Source organism: Peromyscus leucopus, chromosome 23 (assembly GCF_004664715.2).
Source record: "Peromyscus leucopus breed LL Stock chromosome 23, UCI_PerLeu_2.1, whole genome shotgun sequence".
NCBI lineage: Eukaryota > Metazoa > Chordata > Mammalia > Rodentia > Cricetidae > Peromyscus > Peromyscus leucopus.
This window is the reverse complement of record NC_051082.1, coordinates 34490552-34511421: the sequence shown is the minus strand read 5'-3', so window position 1 is coordinate 34511421 and position 20870 is coordinate 34490552. Positions and strand designations below refer to the sequence as shown.

General features: G+C 46.2%; 1 protein-coding gene across 1 annotated transcript in view; it reads right to left on the bottom strand.

The window, feature by feature from the left end:
- Positions 1-20870, bottom strand: part of Fry (FRY microtubule binding protein) — a 254501-nt gene that overhangs the window by 109368 nt on the left and 124263 nt on the right. Inside the window, 5 exon segments of the mRNA XM_028878084.2 lie at positions 198-380; positions 3264-3522; positions 11280-11387; positions 14077-14209; positions 15698-15869. Coding sequence (XP_028733917.1) covers positions 198-380; positions 3264-3522; positions 11280-11387; positions 14077-14209; positions 15698-15869 — 855 coding nt within the window.

The following is a 20870-nucleotide window of genomic DNA, read 5'->3' as shown; positions in this document are numbered from 1 at the left end:
ACAAAATAAAGCAAAAAAAAAAAAAAAAAAAAAAAAAAAAAAAAAGTTGCTACCTAATTAAAACCCAACAATGTATCAACAGTGAAGTCTTGGTGCTACATATGTTGCATATAGGCAATAGCAATGTGTTATTTCTAATTTTTGACCTAAAGCTGTTGAAGGGAGTGACTAGGAGACTTCCTGAGAACATGCCATACCTCAGGCTGACCCAGGGCATGGAAGAGAGCTCGGATCTCCTTGAGTATCAGCACGGACAGTTTGCGCGTGGCCACCTGGAAGCTGCAGAGCAGGACAAGAGCAAAGCCTTCCACCGCGTGGAGGACGCTGCAGTGGGGACCACGCTCCGATGGCATCCTGTGGCTGGAGCCGTTGGGAATGAGCTGCCATGCAAGAAAACATTCCAAGTTTAGGTGAATAACAAGGGAAGGCATACAGCTTTTCTGCACATTAGACTTTGCAATATTAAAATAAATGTAACAGCTTAGAGACAGAGTGTGTGAATTAATTATTATTCATGAAATATCCTAATTCTCTTTTTTTTTCAGATCAATGGGTGCTTTGTGATAACTCCAGCCATCTGTTATCGCTGATGAGAAATGACTGTTCAAAGGCTGTTCATAGTGAAGAAACGAATATTGCTTCTGGCCACACTATTTGGGATTATGCGATCAAAGCGGTCTAATTTGTTTTCACTGAAGTTTTCTATGGACAAAAGATACAATTGAGCTGGATTTTCAAAGACTTTTACTTTTTGCTGAGATTTGCTTGCACACACACACACACACATATTTGGGGGGTGCTGGTGTATATGTGTACTGGGAATATTGAACCTAGGGCGTCTTATAGAAGACGTTCTCTAGAGAAGGAAGAAGTTCTCTACTTCCAATGACAGCTCAAGCCCAAAGCCGGAGATTTTTCAGAAGAGATTTAGGTTCTCTTGGGGTGAGGGCTTATCACTGTTGTTTATTTGTATTTATTTTAAAAAAACTTTAAAGATATTTTTATTCATTTTTAATTGTATGTATATGCCTGTGTGTGTGTGTGGTGTGCACATGGGTGCAGGTTGAGTCCAGAAGAGGGCATCAGATCCTCTGGAACTGGAATGAACAGGCAATTGTGAGCTCCCTGATAGGGTACTTAACCGGGGTCCTTTGGGAGAACAGTGTGCACACTTCACTGCAGAACCACCTCTCTCTCTCCCTTTTACCTGCTTTTTTGAGACAGGCTCTCACTTATGCATCTCAGACTAGCCTAGAATTTATGATCCTCTGACCCTTGCCTCCCAAGTGTTGGGTTTAGAGGTGTGAGCCAGCACACTCATTTACATTTTCACAGGGAGGAATCTAATCCAAGCTTTGCACGTCTACATGACGGGTTCTGGGAGTGCCCAAACTGCAATCACATGACCCTCTTGCAAAGACAGATGACACCTCGGGTTCCTTTTTCAAAGCTTTGGAGATTACTGTTTTTCAATCAGTTGTCTTCTGTGCGTGTAGCACACGGGGACCTGAATGCCACCCTCACTGTTAGCTGGGTGCTGCTACGCTGCCCAGAGTCTACACAGGCCTCAGAGCCACTGATGAGCCTATCCATCCAGAACCAGAGTCATCGGGATGGCCAAGGTCAGCTCACCACGCGGCACTGAGAACCTGGTCCTTTCAATGCACTCTCCAGACTGCTGGCATTCATTTTCACCATTCATTATCAAGAAACTGTAAGACTGTGTTTGCATCTCCGCTGATGCAGAATAAAGTGACAAGTACTTTGCTAACTAGAAAAAACAACCTGGTAGACAGCAAACTGTGGGCTCTATCCTTATCTGTCTTGATGCCCATAGCCCCGCTCAGTTCTAACTCTCCATCCTCCAATCACAGCCCTGCCTGGTTCTAACTCTCCATCCTCCAATCATTTGTCCTTATTTTTAAAGACTTATTTTATTTTCAGGTATGTGTATGGGTGTGTCCACAAGACTATGGGTGCTCATTTAGGCCAGAGGTGTCAAATCGCCAGGAATTGGAGTTACAGGAAGTTGCAAGCCATCTGACATGGGTGCTGGGAATTGAACTTGGCTGCTCTGAAAGAGCAGTATGCACTCTTACTTACTATTTACTTATTTATTATTTATTATGTACACAGTGTTCTGTCAGCACGTATGACTGCAGGTCAGAAGAGGACTCCAGATTTCATTACAGATGGCTGTGAGCCACCATGCAGGTGCTGGGAATTGAACACGGGACCCCTGGAAGGGCAGTCAGTGCTCTTAACCTCTGAGCCATCTCTCCAGCCTTGCAGGATGCACTCTTAATCTTTAAGTCATCTCTCCAGTACACTGACCATTTGTTCTTATAAACAAATGTGTGATCATAATTCTTGGGGGGGGGGACCCCACAAACAATTTCCACTCCTTACATACTCCTTGTTGGAGTTAACAAGTCCGGCCTTATGGCAGAGCACATTCTGAGTTCTTGGACACAATGTGGCTGGAGAAGAGCTAAGGGCTAGATTCAGAGGCAGGTCCTACGCAGTAGGAAGGAAGAACTCTGAAGGTTTCCTAAATTGCCATGTGTGGTGTGTGTGTGTGTGTGTGTGTGTGGTGTGTGTGTGTGTGTATTGTGTGGTGTGTGTATGTGTGGTATGTGTGTGTGTGTGTATGGTGTGTGTGTGTGCGATGTGTGTGTGTGGTGTGTATGTGTGGTTTGTGTGTGCATGTGTGTGTATCGTGTGTGTGTGTGTGTGTGTGTGTGTGTGTGTGTGTGTGTGTGTGGTGTGCATGTGTGGTGTGCATGTTTGGCATGCATGTGTGTGTGTATCGTGTGTGTGTATGTGTAGTGTGTGTGTGTGTGGTGTGCATGTGTGTGTGTGTGTGTGTGTGTGTGTGTGCATGTGTGGTATGTGTGTGTGTGTGTGTGTGTGTGTGTGTGTGTGTGTGTGATGTTTGCGTGCATGTGTGTGTATCGTGTGTGTATGTGTGTGTGTGTGTGTGTAGTGTGCATGTGTGGTGTGTGTGTGTGGTGTGCATGTGGTGTGTGCGGTGTGTGTGTGGTGTGCGTGTGGTGTGTGTGTGTGTGTTTGTGTGTGGTGTGTGTGTGTGTGTGGTGTGCGTGTGTGTATGTGTGTGTGTGTGGTATGCGTGTGTGTGTGTGTGTGTGTGTGGTGTGCGTGTGGGTGTGTGTGTGTGTGTGTGGTGTGCATGTGGTGTGTGTGTGGTGTGTGTGTGTGTGTGTGTGTGTGCATGACATCACAGTGTGCACATGGGGGATCACCTCTGAGTTTCTGATCTTGTTGGCTTGTTCGTAGCCCCTTCCTTGCGTTTGGATAACCAGTTTCCACTGGGTGAGCAGCTGCAGGAGCAGCTTGAGGGAGGAATCAAGGAGCGTGTGATGCGTGTCGTTGACTTCCCGGAGCAGGAAGTTAGTGAAACCGAAGAGCACATCTTCCCGCCAGTCGCAGAAGTCAACCAGCAGGCCCTGAAGAGAGTTCTGTGCGATGTGCCGCAGCTCGTCGTCCATGTGAATGGAGAGCCTGGGGAAGACAGGGATGAGATGGGCAACTTCAGTTTTCTTCTAGGTAGAAGACAGGATATGCAGTCCTCTACTTCTGCTGGGGGCTGAAAATGAGTCTCCCCTAATTCTTTAGCTCTTTTTTTTTTTTTTTTTTTTTTTTGGTTTTCGAGACAGGGTTTCTCTGTGTAGCTTTGGAGCCTGTCCTAGATCTGTAGACCAGGCTGGCCTTGAACTCACAGAGATCTGCCTGGGTCTGCCTCTCAGGTGCTGGGATTAAAGGCGTGTGCCACCACCGCCCAGCTCTCCCCTAATTCTTAATGAATGGCTTAAATGCATACTTTTTAAAAAAAAGTTTAATTTTACATTTACTTAGGAGTTTCAAAAGTATCAATTCCCATGGAGCCTGTGTGAGCCACTCCCAATATTACCATCTTAAAAAAGATTTTTATTGTCATTGTTATCAGTATTATTTGGGACAGGGTCTCACTGTATAGCCAGGCTATCCTGGAACTCACCATGTAGACAAGGCAGGCCTAGAACTCATAGAGATCTTCCTATCTCTGCCTCCTGAATGCTGAGATTAAAGGCATGCACCACCATGCCTGGCTTTATTTTTATTTTATGTGTATGAGTGTTTTGTCTGCATGTATCATGTTGTATGCCTGGTACATGCAGAGACCAGAGGAGGACATTAGATCCTGGGGAACTGGAGTTACAGATGGTTGTGACCTGCTGTGTGGGTGTCAGGAATTGACGCCAGGTCCTCGGGAAGAGCAGCAGGTATTTTTAACCACTGAGTCATCTCTCTAGCTTCTCTCTAAATAGTTTCAAGTTATCTTTGTTGTTCATAGTTGGAACTTACTAGCTTGTAAAAAAAAAAAAAAGAAAAGAAAAAAAAAAAAAAACACTCATTGAGTTTTTTTTTTTTTTTGTTGTTTGAGACAGGGTTTCTCTGTGTAGCCCTGCTGTCCTGGAACTCATTTGTAGACCAGGCTGGCCTCAAACTCACAGAGATCCACCTGCCTCTGCCTTCCGAGTGCTGGGATTAAAGGTGTGCGCCACCACCACCCGACCTTTTTCTTGTTTTAAGTTTTTAATTTTAATTTATTACATCTATAGCTGTTTATTTTCCAAGACATTTGGGACCATAATCTTCCACAGTTTAAGGAAGTATAATAATGTAACAATGGGAATTAGCATTACATTCAATGAAAAATGTTATCAGTGGTCAAGATACTGGATTGGATTGTGTCACACACAAATCTCACGTGTTGACACCCACCCCTCTGCTTTATAAAGCAAAGCTTATCTGGAGTTAGGGCCACTGTAGAAATAATTACATAAGGACTGGGTAGTATGGGAGTAGGCTGGACCCGAATCCAGGAGGACTGACTGCCGATCCCTGCAACAGGACTGGAGACAGACAAATGCCATGTGAAGGTACAACAGTGGTCTTGGTGATGCCTAGATGGCCAGGCAATGCCAAAGACCACCAGGAAGCCCCCAGAGGTGAGGTGAGAGGCCCTGAGCAAACGCGCTCTCCCAGAGCTCGCAGGAAAACACTACCTACACCTCGGTTTTGAACTCGCGGTCTCCAGACCCGAGAGACCGCCAGCAGCTCTTATTTAAATCCCCAGCTTGGGGTACATTCTTGCAATTGCTCTGGCAAAGCAACCCAGTTCTGGAACCAGGCAGTGCCCAGAGCAAGAGCTGGGCGGCACTTGACTCAGAGGAAGCCATTAAGTGTCAATACCTTGAGTTTTCTCAATGACACCAATTCAGTCCTCCTCTACAGCACAGACACAGACAACCTGCAATCTGGAATCTGTCTTAACTTCAAGCCCACAGTGCACCGGAGCCCCAGGATGGGGTAGTCTTTGCTCTTCTGGGTGGCCATGCCCCGTGAGACGATGTTACTTCCACGTTTCAGCCCAGGAGTTAAGTCTTGAATACTAAGCCAATAAGCGCAATTGACCCCGCCCCCACTTTCCAAGAGTGTCTGATGCATCAGCTAAAGGACAACAGAGAGTTACAAAGAATCAACCCGGGAAGAAGTCTGATTTGACCTGAGGACTCAAGAAAAATTCTTTAAGAAACAGATCTCTCTGTTGGGGGCTTTTGAACAGTTTCAGGTACATGTCATACAATAATTAAAATGCCAAGTAAAAGTACGGGGGGGGGGGGGAGATAAGAAGTCTCCTCAGGGACTTAGCCGTAAAACAGACCAAAAGAAACCAACACCGTAACATCAGTGGGCTGTCCCTCCAGGCGGCTGGCGTCAGGAGCGCTGGCAGGGCCTGGCACTGGTCCAGCAGCTCAGGTAAACAAGCAAACAAGAGGATGCTTCCCTCCCACGGGCCACATGTGCCCCGGGTTCTATCTGCAGTGATCTAGAGCAAGTAATCAGCGAGCGTCCCCAGGGCACACGCTTCTTGCACAAGGGTATAGCTGGACCAATAGAGACGTATTGAGGGGGCGGCTGGGACAAAGCTGACCTTTGGTTATCAGATCAGACAACTGGCTCACAGCACAAACCTCCTTACCAAGGCAAGCTCCAGAGTCTCATCAACTAGCTAAGTGCTTGTAACAATTCGGTTATTCGGGTGTGTTTCAAACTGATGAACCATAACCTGAAGAAAAGGCTCAGTTGGCAGAAACAGTCCCATCTAAATTGCGAAGGGATAAATAAAAATATTATCAGGCCGAGGCAAGAAAGTGGTGGTCTGGCGACACCATCCATCCCCAGCTGCGACGGGACGCGGGCAGGCTGCGGGGCAGGCTGCTGTTGGCTCTAGTTTACCAGAAGCCGTGGAAGATTGGTCTGGGGGACCGTTGTAGAGAGGACTTCCATCAGTTTGCTGTGTGTTGAACTACAGTTCAGTCCAAACAGTTGTCGAGGCAGCACACACAGCTGGAGTCTAGTCTTCCTGCTGAGCTTGGCTCTACACACCACGCTTACAAATGAAATGGAGGGAGTGGTTAATACACCTCAGCTACCACAGAAGTTTCCTGAGCAGTAGCATTTCCTCAGATGCACCCACAAACTAATAAAAACACTAGACAGAAGATGCTTTTCACTTTTCACACTCGGTCTCAGGGAAGTTCTGTAAATGTAAGCAACCAAATCTTAAATTTTTTTTTAAATAACAAAAAAATTACGTGTGTAGCTGCTCTGACTGCGTGTATATCTGTGGACCTAGTGCCTGCAGAGGCCAGGAGAAGGCACTAGATCCTACAGAACTGGATCTACAGAGAGTGGTGAGCTGCTGTGTGGGTGCTGGGAACTGAACCCAGGTCCCTTCAACTGCTGAGCCATCTCTCCAGCCCTAGTTTTATTCCTAACATACAGTCTTCTTGTCCGAAATTAGGAATGCGGCTGTACCCATCTTACCTGGAGACATCCAAAAACAGTGTATAACACGGAATGTATCACGCAAGACTGGAGATTCACTGAAAACGACTGCTACCGTCAGGGAGCTTCCCGTGTATAAGTGCTATGCTAAGGGATCTCCATGGTTATTTAATTCTCACACAGCCCTATGAGGTGGGTGTCACACGAATAAAGTCAGATTTTTGAAGGGGGAGTAAATATTGAATATCAAATCCCTAGTGCGCATATGGAATGGAGAATGTGACAGGTGACAGCCATCTTGGACAGTCAGGGACACTGTCTTTCTGTGCTCTAAGGAAGAAGCAGAACACATCTGGGAGGTGAGTGAAGAGAAAAATGGGGAGAAGTAAGCTCCCGCCTAGGATGTGGAGATCCCTTGGGGGTACCCCTCCAGCCGATCCAGGCAGGCTCCGTGCTAAGACAGGAACGTAGAACCACTTGGGGTTTGACCATGACACCAGGACGATTGCCACCGCCTCCAGGAAGCCCACTGGGTGAGATTTCTCAGATTCCGCCATTATTAATTGGTCGAACAGTACATACAAGTCAGAAATCTGATAGCTTGGAGAAGGAGGCTTGCCAGCTTCATTTCACACACATAGTCTGTCTGTGGTTTGTGTGTCTGCAGTATTTAGCTATAACCCGAGGTGCTGGCATGGCCAGGCTGCAGCAGCCACGTGGGACACGTCCTTGAAACCTCTTACTGGGAGTCTTGCTTTTCCAGTTATGAAGAACACCGAATTTTCTGGTGAAAATGCACTGTGGCGTAAGTGTGAAGCGTCCCGTACCCTCCTCTGGCCAGGCTGTATGTACACACTGCATCAGGTCACCTCAGCACAACCTTGATTGGACTTTGGGGAGCAGAGTGATGGGAGTCTTCCCGTGTGGCAGCTGAAATGCACATTTCTTGAGAGGGGATCACGACACCTTTCTCTCTCGACTTCTGGGGGCTTCTGAAGCGCCTCATTTTCTCAGGGCACAGAGGAGCCAGTGTACAGGTTATAGGCTCTCTACTCCCCCGTGAGAACACCTTCTGACTTCCCTTTGAAGCTTATAAAAAAAGCCCTTTTCACAGGCGTCCAGTACAGTCCGGTCATTTTTCTTGAACTTTCGAGAATATTTATTTTGCTCTTTTCCCCTCTGAAAAACAGTACTCATGGCTTTGGGCTTTATGAGAATGTACACAATAATAAACAGGGCGCTATAAATAGCCCAGACATTCCAACTATGTCTAACAATTCCCTCCCCGTGCGTCTGGCACCACGGTCTGCAGATTCCAGCATCACCGGATCAGGCTGTCAAGGTGACTGCAGAGGTCAAGAGCCTTCTGTGCAGACACACAGCAAAGCAGTGCTAGACATTCTCCCAGAATGCCCCACGTTATCTAAAGAGCCTGGCATTTCAAAGGCTTGAGTGGAGGCAATTACCAGCTGCTTCTCTGATAACGGGCTCTTTCCCACGGACTTCCCTCTGACTGACTAACTGGGGTGTTGACGCCTCAGCGTTACTTAACCCTCTCAAAGGCCCTGAGAGACAAACAGCATCCTTCTAAGATTATCAAACTTTTACCCAGGGAGAAAGGGCATGCTGGGGGTTTAAATGGTTTGTCTAGATCACACAGGCCGTACAACAGCAAGCAGGGATACCAAGCTCAAACTTTCTAGAAAATTCTGTCATCTTTCCATTCTTCCCATCCGGCTTCCTCTGCCGGCCATCTTGTTCTCTGGCGGTCCACGTGGCTGTTGGTGGGAGCCTTAGCTACTGATTCCTCAGGGTCCTGATCCCCGAGCCCCCCTGACCCCCTCCATGTCCTGACTTCCTGCTGCCAACCTCTCTACTGTTATGCGCAGCAAACTGACTCCTTCGTGTTTCTGGGCCACTCTGGAATTTGTCCGGAGACTTTCTTCGTTCTCAGTCCCCGCTCTCATCCCAGGAGACTGTTTGAGTGGATGACCCTCCCAGGATCCCAATCTCTTCACTCTTCACTCTTGTCTACCCTCAGTCAGTGTGTTTGTTACTCATGCTCTGTTCCTCCTGGGTCTCCTCAGAACTGGAAGCTCACCTCAGTTCAGGTCCCTTTCCCACTCTTACCTCAGCTGCTCGGGCCTTGGCAAAGCCGAGGCTGGTGATTGTCTAACCCTTACACAATTTTGGAGGGGCTTGGGATTCACTCAGAGCCTCGCGCACACACACGCGAGGCAAACTCTTTATATTGTATTTTATCCCCAGCCCACGCCCTTCTTAAAGTAACTCCTAAGCGTGGGATAGAAAGAAGAAGAATCCACAGGCTTGAAGCTTGTTCATACAAGCACCATGCAGGCTACGGTGACTGATGAGAGGTCACACACACACACACACACACACACACACACACACACACACACACGCAAGCTAGAATGGAAGAAAGGCTTCCTGGGACAGCCAGTCTTAGGAGCGTGGTTTTGAAAGTCACGGGTCGTCAGCAGCCTTCACACTCAGCATCCCCTACGCTAGAGCATGGGAAGAGGGTGGGAAGGGGCCGGGGCAGTAAAAGCCATTGCGTGAAAGCTAGAGGTCCTCTCCGTCCTAGACGGCTGGTTTGAGCCCTTGTTGACGCCCTCTGGCTCTCACGCCACAGGCGGCCTGGAAAAAGATGAACTGCGCACAACCAAGGTTGCCTCCTTCTCTAGCCTGAGAACCGTGTCCCCTCGGAATCTAAATAAATAAACTGAGGCTCCCATCCCAGAGGACAGAACACCCTCAGGTTTCAGGGGTTCCCCAGGGGGTAGGCACTAATATTTCTTCCCTTTCCTAGGCTTTTCCTTTTGCCACCATTATCAGATTATCAGATTAATGGCATTTAATATTTACATTTATAGGAGTCTGGGGAGGTGGCCCAATGGATAAGGTACTGGCTGTTCTTCCAGAGGATCTGGGTTTGATTCAGAGCACCCGCATGATTGCAAGCGTATGGATGTTTTACCTACATGCACGATTGGGTACCACGTGGGTGCCTGGAGAGTTCAGATAAGGGCCTCAGATCTCCTGGAACTAAAGCTACAGAGGGCTGTGAGATGCCAGGTGGGTGCTGGGAACTGAACCTGAGTCCTCTGCAAGAGTATATAGTCAGTACTCTTAACTACAGGACTAACATTTCCAATCCCAAGAGAATAATTTTTAAGATTACATCTATTGTATGTGCATGCATGTGTGGGCACATATATGATATGGCATGTGCCTGGAGGTCAGAGGAGAGCGGTCAGGAGTCTGTTCTCTCTTTATTACCGTGTTCAGACCCTCAGGACTGAACTCAGGTTGTCAAGCACCTTCACCCTCCGGGCCGTCTCGCTAGCCCCTAAATGGCGTATCAATGGCGTCACTTGCTGCTAAAATTCCCTCTCTCCGGGCTTGTGTCTATGTCCTTTCATTATTGGCATTCCTACCTTTTTTTTTCCCTTCATTTCCCCAATCCAATGATGACTCTTATTCTCCTTCTCACTCCCCGCATTCTAGTAACAATGGTTTTGCCTCCTATGTTGAATTTTTTATTTTAAATAAAAGACATGTGTTGTCAACTGGAGTTTCAGGTCATCGGAGATGAGGAAGTATCCCAAACTACGAGATACTTTCACTCAGTGCAGTTTTTAAGTTATAGTTGGGCTGTGCAGTCAGGCGGAGGATGGGGAGAATGATAAATGTGATTTTGGGTAGCTTTCAGGATAACTACTGTTAGATTTAGGATCACTGTCTCTGTTGGCCTCATCAGAGAGTCTAGGGATCTCGAACTGAGGGTCAGACCCCAGATGAACTCTCACAGCGAGGTCACGCCCTTCTCTCTATCTTTCTGAACTGATCTTTCTCCAATGCCTTTCAAGCTGACCTTTCATTCTCTGGCTTCCTCGGTCCACAGTTGACCCCTCGCCCACTGAACTCAAGGGTCTACCCTGCTGCCACTCATTTGTGTAGACCCATCGGGATGTTAGCCATTTCAAACCCCTCGAGCATGGAAAAAAGTAACAGATATCTCAAAGACTTAGAAGCCAGGTCTACGGTCCACACCTGCAGTCCCCGTTACTCAGGAAGTGGAGGCAGGAAGGCTGTAATTTAAGACTAGCCTGGTGACTGCGTGACACCCTGTCTCAAATTAGAGCTAAAGAGAGGGTCGGGGACGTATCTCAGTAGCAGAGAATGTACCTAGCGTGAGTGGTCCCTGGGTTCAAGGCCCGTTATTAAAACACGAAAAACAACTAAGTTCTTTATGCATGTTCACACATAAGACCTAGGACAATACCTAATGAAGGAAATCTCCATCAGTTGAAAGTAATCATTCTGTTGTATTGTTTGAATGGCGACAAAAGATTATAATCAGTTTTGACTGACGGACACCCAAGACTGCTCTCACCCACCTGGCCAGCAAGTCAATAAGTTCAAGTTTGGACATCCCATCGGGCAGCAGTCGGGGAATCGCAGCGACGCAGGTCCTGAAGAGATCGATTTTTGGCTTTCTTTCACCCCTAGAATTTGAAGACAAAATTGAAGCCAGTCTAAAGATTATGAAAATTAAAAAAAACAATACAAACATGACTAAGTATGCGAACAAAAACCAGTGCCTAATGCAGAGTTTTCAAGTACAGCCTGGTGCCGGTCCCACGTCACTGTCAAATGTTTATCCCTCCCAGCTTCATTAGGCCTGCGAGCTTGTAAAAGTCTAGATGTGGGGCTGGAGAGATGGCTCAGCTGTTTGGAGCACCGGCTGTCCTTGCGGAGGATCCAGGTTTGATTCCCAGCGCCCGCATGGTGGCTCACAAGCATCTGTAACTCCAGTTCCAGGGCACCTGATGCCCTCTTCTGATATCTGCAGGTGCCAAGCACGTATAAGGTGCACACCGGCACATGCAGGCAAAACACTCACGCACAAAATAAAATGAATAAATCTAATTAAAAAACAAAACAAAACAAAACAAAAAAATGTCTTGATGTAGTTCCAAGGGTCCAGATCTCTGAAAGCACAGGCATCCAGAGCACTTAATCACAAGATGGCCATTCAGTAGGATTTCATGACGGCTAGTCCCCACGGATTGCTTTTCAATACCTGAATCACAAAAAAGCCTCTTCTCTTTCTCTCTCTGTCTCTCTCAGACACACACTCTCACACACACACACACACACACACACACACACACTATAAATAGAAATGAAAAGAAATGAATGTAGGGCTGGGGTACATCCCAGTGACCAGTGACCTCGCCAGGCAGGTGTAAGGTCCTGGGTGCCAGCCTAGCACTGTGAAGAAAATACAAAGAATAGAGTCAGGCCGAGCCCTTGGATATCTCCACAGAAGGAAGAGCAAACACCCGGGTGGGCCGCCATGGCTAACTTCCTCTCCTTTTCCGTGGACCTTCCTTAAGAGCTGTGTGAAGACAGCAGAGAGGAGAGGGTGCATGGTGGCCTCCAACAGAGACGCTGTCACGTGACACCCTCGCAGCTGCAGTCACAGCCCTAACATGGCTCCGGCTCCCATGGCACCTGCAGCAGTCAGGTGTCTGTGCAGTACCCTAGCTTGCCTACCAGATGTCTTCAACAGCTGGGATCTTTTTCTTACCTGTCAGAAGACAGATGACCCCGCCTAGCCTAAAGTCTAAGGGGGAACTCTGACATCCTTTTTCAACTGATAAAGCAAGCCCAGATTAGAAACTAAATGGATGCATGGTTTATTTTACTTTATTTTTTAACTTTTATTTTATTTATTTTATTTTTATTTTTTGTTTTTCAAGACAGGGTTTCTCTGTAGCTTTGGAACCTGTCCTAGATCTCACTCTGTAGACCAGGCTGGCCTCGAACTCACAGAGAACCGCCTGGCTCTGCCTCCCAAGTGCTGGGATTAAAGGCATGTACCACAACTGCCCGGCAAGGCTTCTTTTTGTTAACATGGGCTTTGGTCTATGGGATTTTATGAAGAGTATTTAAACATCCCCCAAAGAGATGTATTTTTTAAAAAAGGAATTTGTTAGCAGATCTTAAAATTTATTACTAGTTATCTTATTTATTTATTTTGGTTTTTGAGACAGAGTTTCTCTGTGTAGCCCTAGCTGTCCTGGATCTCACTCTGTAGACCAGGCTGGCCTCAAACTCACAGAGATCCACCTGCCTCTGCCCCTAAGTGCTTGGATTAAAAGTATGTACCACCATTGCCAAGCTTTTCATTTTTATTTATTTTTTTAATGTGACACGAAAGAAGTGAGGAATGGGGATTAAGAAAACACTGTGTGCCAGTGACACTGCTCAGATGATCATGAACACTGCTCAGGGTCCATGATCCAGTGAACACCTGCTCAGGGTCCCATGATCCAGTGAACACCTGCTCAGGGTCCCATGATCCAGTGAACACCGCTCAGGGGCCCATGATCCAGTGAACACCGCTCAGGGTCCATGATCCAGTGAACACCGCTCAGGTCCCATGATCGTGAACACCCGCCCATGATCCGTGAACACCTGCTCAGGGTCCCATGATCCAGTGAACACCTGCTCAGGGTCCCATGATCCAGTGAACACCTGCTCAGGGTCCCATGATCCAGTGAACACCTGCTCAGGGTCCCATGATCATGCACCGCTCAGGTCCATGATCGTGAACACCTGCTCAGGGTCCCATGATCCTGCACCTGCCATCCATGTCCGTGAACACCTGCCATCTGGTGAACACCCTGCTCAGGGCTGTGGAGAGTGGTGGGTCAGCCTCTCAACGCTCCCTCTAGGCCAAGCGATCTTCCCACTACTCTCTTCTCCTAAATGTTTGTGTGGTTCCCTGAAGTTTCTCCTTAAAAAAAGGAAGGAAGAGGCGGGCAGTGGTGGCACACGCCTTTAATCCCAGCACTCAGGAGGCAGAGGCAGGAATGTCCGTTTGAGGCCAGCCTGGTCTACATAGTGAATTCCAAGCCAGCCAGGGCTACACAGAGAAACCCTGTCTTAAACAAACCCACAAAATGCCCTTTTATGGGTTGGTAATGAGCTGTGAGCACCATTTTCTAACTTGCCGGCTTAATGGCACTCAGGATATAAGCAAAAGAGGCCAACCTCAGCTTTGAACTGGCTTTCAGGCAAATGTCATCAATACGTATGTTTTACTACCTTAGAACCTGAGTCAAGGAGAAGAGAACAATGTCCAGTTGGATCCCCGGTTCCTCGAGCCTCCCTGGCGGTACTCACGTGATCATGTCTTCCGGCTCTTTGTTCAGCATCTGGACATTGGTGAGCATCATACATCGTCCCACTTCTTTATCAAGGTGCCTTAGGATGTTGCCTACGGCCTTGCGGACTTGGGAGTAATACAAGGACATTCCTGAAAAACATGTGTTAGTCACACTTTTAACTAAATATATCGAAGAATACCCTGGCCCACCCAAGCGCTACAGTATGGCTCTTCGAGGAGGGTCCTCTGCACCTGGGAGCTAGCTCCTTGAGCAGAAGGGCCGAGAGTGGGGCCCTTTCTGTCTGCCTGGCTCCAACTGCACTGGCATTCACTTTGCAGGTGTTCACTAAATAATTTTTCAACTCACTTAGTAAGAGTTGTAATACTTTTTAAATGGTTTATTTATGGGAATGCTTTGTCTGCATGTAAGTATGTGTAGCATATGTGTGCAGTACCCGTGGAGGCCAGAAGAGGGCATTGGGTCCTATCAACTACAGTTACAGATAGTTGTGAGCTGCCACGTGGGTGCTGGGAATCCACCCTGCATGCTCCATAAGAGCAGCCAGTGCTCTTAACCCCTGAGGCAACTCTCCAGCCTCCCTAATAACAATATTTCAACGAGAAATATTTTCTACAAAAGTTAAAGTAATTTTGCTTTTGAATTTTCAAGCTTCTGATTAACAAGAAAACCCACCAGCATTAGTGATTACATGAATAAGTGATAATTCTCACTTGGGGTTAAGAGTTTAATAATTGTATATTGTCTTCTGAGATGCATGTGCAGATTCCACAGTAAAATAAACAAACTGACTTCACTTAGAAACTTTCAAAGGAGGGAAATGTATTGCTCCTATTGAATGTGATATAGTTAGAAGACAATACACACACACACACACACACACACACACACACACACACACACCAAAAACAACATCATACTTTAACCAAATGACTACCAATAGCCATTTCTCACGCATGAAGTCTTTTGAACTCATTGAACATAACAAAACTGATGTCACAGTGAAGAGTTCTGCATGTGTTTCTCTCACATCTTTGGAATTTAGGAACTATTTAGCACAGTTTAGAATAGTTTCTAAATCTGAGTACTTAAAAGGGAAGAAACAAGGGCAAAAAAATCTCTTTGGATTCAGGAAGATAATATCAGAGAGAGAGAAAAAAATTCTCCTGAGGTGTTTGTGGGAATTGGCATGCTTACAATACAAATATACAAATTAGATCATTGTTACTTAAAAAAAAAAAAGGAGAAAGAAAAAAGAAAGGAAGAAATTTTCTTTCAAAAATGAACTAATGAACAAATTATAAATAAGATTATTTGCCCAAACACACAGATATCTTGGAAACTTACTGTACGAGGTAGGTAACCAATAACCAATATTAGATGTTTACATGGACCCAGATGAAAGGCAACATTTTAAATGGCAAAATATTTACCAGGAAGTCCTAAAGAGTTTAAATGGCTCCAGGGTGGAACCCAGCAGGCATGCGTCAACACAACAGTGCAGGAATGTCTCACCAGCTACTTGGCAATGATTTGGTGGTTGGTTTTTTTTTTTTCCCCCCTGAGTTCCCCTCACTTCCAGCAAGGACCTGACAATGATTTTCAGGGCTCATACGCACCTATCATTTTGGCTTCCTCCTCAGTCAGCGTCTTACTCAAGTACGTTTTCTTTACTCTCAGGGTGTTTCCCGACGGGAGCACAGCTCCTGTGACCGGCATGGGCGGCTCACCATCCTTTTGTTGTAAGCTGTCAGCAATCACCAAGAAAGCCCGCAAACCGATGTTCATTCTCTGTAAGAGACGCAAGGAAAGACCCGGTTAGCTAGAATAACCCGACAGGTTATTATCGAGAGGAAACAGCCGGGAAGATGGTCACCAAATTCGGAGTGCATGTTTGAAATGGACACACATCTGTTAAAGGAATGCATGTGTGTGGAGGGGGAATATCAAAGGGATGGGTACTCAGCCTGTGGGCAGCTGCAACCAAGGTAAACTGAGTCAGGAAACACTCAAATGCTTCACAGAAAGGAACACCATAAGTTTTCATTCAAAGACAGTGTGAAGATATTGAGTTCCAAATATGAATCACAAAATAAAATTATCTCTGATTATTTATTTAGTTTGAGACAAATGGAATTCATTATGTACGTCAGGCTGGCCTCAAATCCCAGAGACCCACCTGCTTCTGACTCCCAAGCGCTGGGATTAAAGGCGTGCGCAGGCAGACAGACAGACAGACAGACAGACACACACACACAGCCAACATCTATTATTGATCTCTGACTATAAAGGCCAGCAAGTCTGAAGGATATCAAAGCTATGAAAACACACGGTATGTGAGAAGAAATGCCATTTCTAAAGTCCAGCTAAACCCCAAAGCTGACTCAAGGAAGGACTCAGCCCCTGCTCTCCATTCTCAGTGGGATAGTATAAAGGTCCTCGCTGCTCTAGATCCCACCCCAGTACATCTAGTCATCATTTACCTGACATTTCCCTAGTGACCACCTACAGTGACCGTTTTTTCACAGGGTTACTGGTTACTTTGATTTTTTTTGATGTATTTCTTTTTTTTTTTTTTTTTTTTTTTTTTTTTTTTTTTTTTTTTTTTCATTTACATAGCAGTCGTTCTACATTTTTTGTCTTACTTTCTGATCTCTCCAGCAGTCCTCCTTCTCAGATGACAGTGTCTCATATAAGTAGGTTTCACAGCTAACTATGCAACACACAGGACTGTACATGCTATCTCCAAAGATCAAGCAATCACTGTCTCATTCAGATGATCTTGGGTCACTTTGTTTATTTTTTTTTTTTTTTTTTTTTTTTTTTTTTTTTTCTATATTTTTTTTTTTATGTTTATTTGCTATTTTGTTTATTTTCTTATTATCTATTACAAGAGTTCTTTATATATTCTGGAAAGAAGTACTTTGTTGGGGATGTGAAAATATTTTATCCCACGCTTTGACTCTCTACTGAATGCCTTATCAACATGCAAACTTTAAAACACAAACTCAATTTATTAACTTCCTGTGATTTATGATTTCTGTATTCTAGAAAGCTTTGTCCATTCAAGGACCACAAAGGTTTTCTTTTTTTTTTTTCCCCTGGAAGACTTACAGTGTTGTATTTATATTTAGGTTGCACAATCCAGTTTGAGCTTGTTTTTGCTTACAGTGAACACTGGACTGGAATTTGTCATTTTGCAAGGTAGGTACCCAGTTGCTCAGAACCACTTAGTGGAAAGACTTTCACTCTCTGAATATATTCCCATAGTTGGAAATGAGCAACCATCCATGTGTGGGTCTCTCTCTAGGTTCCCCATCCTCATTGGACCCTCTTTATATCGACCCCCATCTTTATACTCATTTAGTGACCGTACAGTTTTATTCTAAGTCTTAAAATCAGGCTATGCTAGTCCAACTTTATTCTTTTACTTCTGAACTATGTTAGTTATTTTAACAGTCTGATGTTCCATATCAAATTTAAAACCAGCTCGTTGATTTCTATTTTAAAAGAAGCTGTAGGGAATATAAGGCAGATATTATTAAGATGATGATTTAACACATTTCAGTCAATTTGAGGGGTAACAGAACTCAACAATGGCAAATCTTTTGATTTGCTGGAAAGAGAACTTAGCTCTACCTATTGGGAGCTTTGCCTTCTTTCAGTATTTTTTTTAGTTTTGGGAATAAAAAAGCATACAGTGGTGTGCACCTTCCATGTGCTTTAGTGTTGGCTACTGCGTTTTTCACCGATAGTGTAAATTGTTTGATTGTTCATTACTAGAATATACAAATACATCACTTATTTATTTTGTATCCTGCAAACTTCCTAGAGTCATGCAGCCGCTCCAAGTCACTTGATATTCTCCTTCTTTTTTAAAACAAGTGACATCTTTATTTGTGCAGCCATTGCTTTTCTTGTTACAGGGTCTCATGTTGCCCGGGCTAGCCTTGAACTCTCTATGTAGCTCCCCGTGTAGACTCCTGATCTTCATGCTTCCAGCTCCCAAATGCTGGGGGATTATCTGTGTGTCCTGATGTACACAGCTTCTTTGCGATTTTCTACAATGTTTGCCCATCAGTGATGGGCAATCTGGCTTTGTTCTCTGAGAATCTGTGCCAGGCAGCAGCATTTTCATCCCCTGCGTAAGTTCTGTTCACCGACCGCGGAGTGCCCGTGTCTGAAGGGGATCTGGTATAGGGAGCAGAGGAAGCCTGAGTGAGTGAAATCCTGGGGGAACGTGTGTGCTGATATGAGCCTCAGACCCATAGAGGAACGTCAAAGCCTTCCCCCGCTGGGGTGTGGATCAGAGGGAAATGGGAAGGACTTCCTCCCCTGGCTGAGGGAGTACTGACGGCGTGTGCAGAACATGTATGTCTACTGTAGTTTTCTCCCCATTACATGTTTACGGCCTGAAGACTGCTCCCCTACAGAGGCTGCTCCTACCGAGAGCAGCTAAACCTCTCCCCTTGATCCAGCTACCTCCATGTTTATCTAGAAGCAATAACCCTGTCTCCGGTGTCCAGCTGCGTTCAACTCTATATAATAAACACACTGAGCTTCCAGAGGGCTGCGGCTTCTTTAGCCAAGAGCCTGGGCCACCCAAGTCCCAGCCTTCGGTCCGGCATTCCTCTGTGTTTGTCTTTTCTTCATGACCTCACTGTCCCAGGCAGGTCCTTCCCTGGAGACACGCTGATGTGCCAGTCATGTGTGCCCTGTTGGCTCGTAACTGTCAAGTAGCAAGAGGCAGACTCTTCTGTGCCCCTGCAGGAGGAAGAGACGTGGAGGAGAGCTGCCAAGATGGACCCAGTGGGCAAAGGCTCTGTGGTGGTTTGGGAGAAAACAGCCCCCAAAGGAAGTGGCACCATTGAGAGGCGTGGCCTTGTTGAAGTGGGTGTGGCCTTGTTGGAGTGGGTGTGGCCTTGTTGGAGGAAGCGTGTCACTGTGGGGGCGGGCTTTGAGGTCTCCTTGGTTCAGGCTTCGCTCAGTATGACACATAGTTCACTTCCTGTTGCCTTCTGTTTAAGACCTACCCAGTATTATGTCTGCCTGCTCGCCGCCAGGCTCCCCATCATGATGATAATGGACTGAACCTCTGACACTGTAAGCTGCCACCTCAATGAAATGTTTTCCTTTGTAAGGGTGGCTGTGGTCACGGCATCTGTTCAGAGCAACAGAAACCCTGACTAAGACAGGTATTTACTGCCATAGAAGACTCAAATCTGTTTTCCTGTTGGATTCTCCATTTAAACCGTATTCCCAGTTGCTCTTCACAGACAGGTCAGCTGACAAGCCATTGACTGGATGAAGAGTTTGTAGACAGACCCACGGTGGTGAGAACAATGGCCCTTTGTTGTCTAGGACAGGGTCTTGCTATGCAGGCCAAGGACTGAGATGACAGTGAGTGTTACCGTGCCAGCATGGAGGTAACATGAGAGATGTTCATGTTCGACAAGTGTACTGGCTGGTTTTCTGTCAACTTAACACAAGCTGGAGTCACTGGAGAAGAGGGAGCCTCGATTGACAAAATGCCTTCCTGAGATCTGCCTGTAGGCATTTTCTTCATTAGTGACTGATGTGGGAGGGTCCCGCCCATAGTAGATGGGGCCATCCCTGCGCTGGTGGTCCTGGGTTCTATCAGAGTACAGGCTTAGCAAGCTATAAGGAGCGCGCCAGTGAGCAGCACCCCTCCATGGCCTCTGCATCAGCTCCTGCCTCCAGCCCCTGCCCTGCTTGAGTTCCTGCCCTGACTTCCCTCAGCGAGGGACTATGATGTGGAAGTGTGAGCCAAATAAACCCTTTCCTCCCTAACTTGCTTTTGGTCTCGTGCTTCATGGCGGCAATAGAAACCTTGACTAGGACAAGTAACTCAGTAATTCTGAGAATTGTTCAAATAGTAGATTTAGAACTACTGAGAAAATGAAAAAGATGTTGGAAATGTTGTCCACGAGAGAAGTCTGCTACTGTCCAGCTGTGGGCCTTGATCCGGCCCCTGGCTTTGACTTCCTCCTGACCTGCTGACCGTGACAGCAGACGCCATCAGCCACAACACAGAAACCCCTACACATTAGTTTCCTGTTCTGTTGGCAGAAATGTGGCAACCGAGAGGATTCAGGGTATGGTGGGAAGGGGCAAGGGCTGTGGGGCAGCTAAAGAGCTACGCCATGCCCCTGGACTCTGGCCCTCTTTCCTTAACGACCGGATGAAGGAGCCAGGACATCTCAGTGATGACAGAGAGAAGCATGCATTGTGCTCCATGGTACGGGGTTTCTTTCCTCTGCCTCGATTTCTTTCTCTTCTCTCCCTCATGTCCTTTTTAGTTTGCAATATTAGCTAGTGCTAGCTAGTATCACTCTCCTGTGAAGGGAGCTAGAAACACACTTTGTCCATTTTACTAGAATAAAAGTCAAGAGGCAGAAGTAAACGTCACACTAGAAAAGTAGCTGAGCCCGTGACAAGTGGCAAAAACCAGCTTTCTGGCTTTTGGTCCAGTGCTCTTTTCCATAATCATGTAGAAAAAGAGCTGCAAAGAGGCAGCTTGGCCAGCATGTGTCTGTTGGCTGCTAGTGTTTTTAAAAGTTTAAGACTGAACTGCCATTCATTTGCAGAGCCAAGAGCGCCACACGAATGTAACACCTACCAGGGACTCATTTCCATGAGGTGCCTGGCCCTGGAGCTGGGATGTTGTCAGGAAGCGCATTTGTTTACTGGTTATCTAAGTTCATTGTGTTGTAGTAATCTCAGCCCTCTCTGCATTTACTCATGGCGTCCCGACACTAAACTTGCCAATCT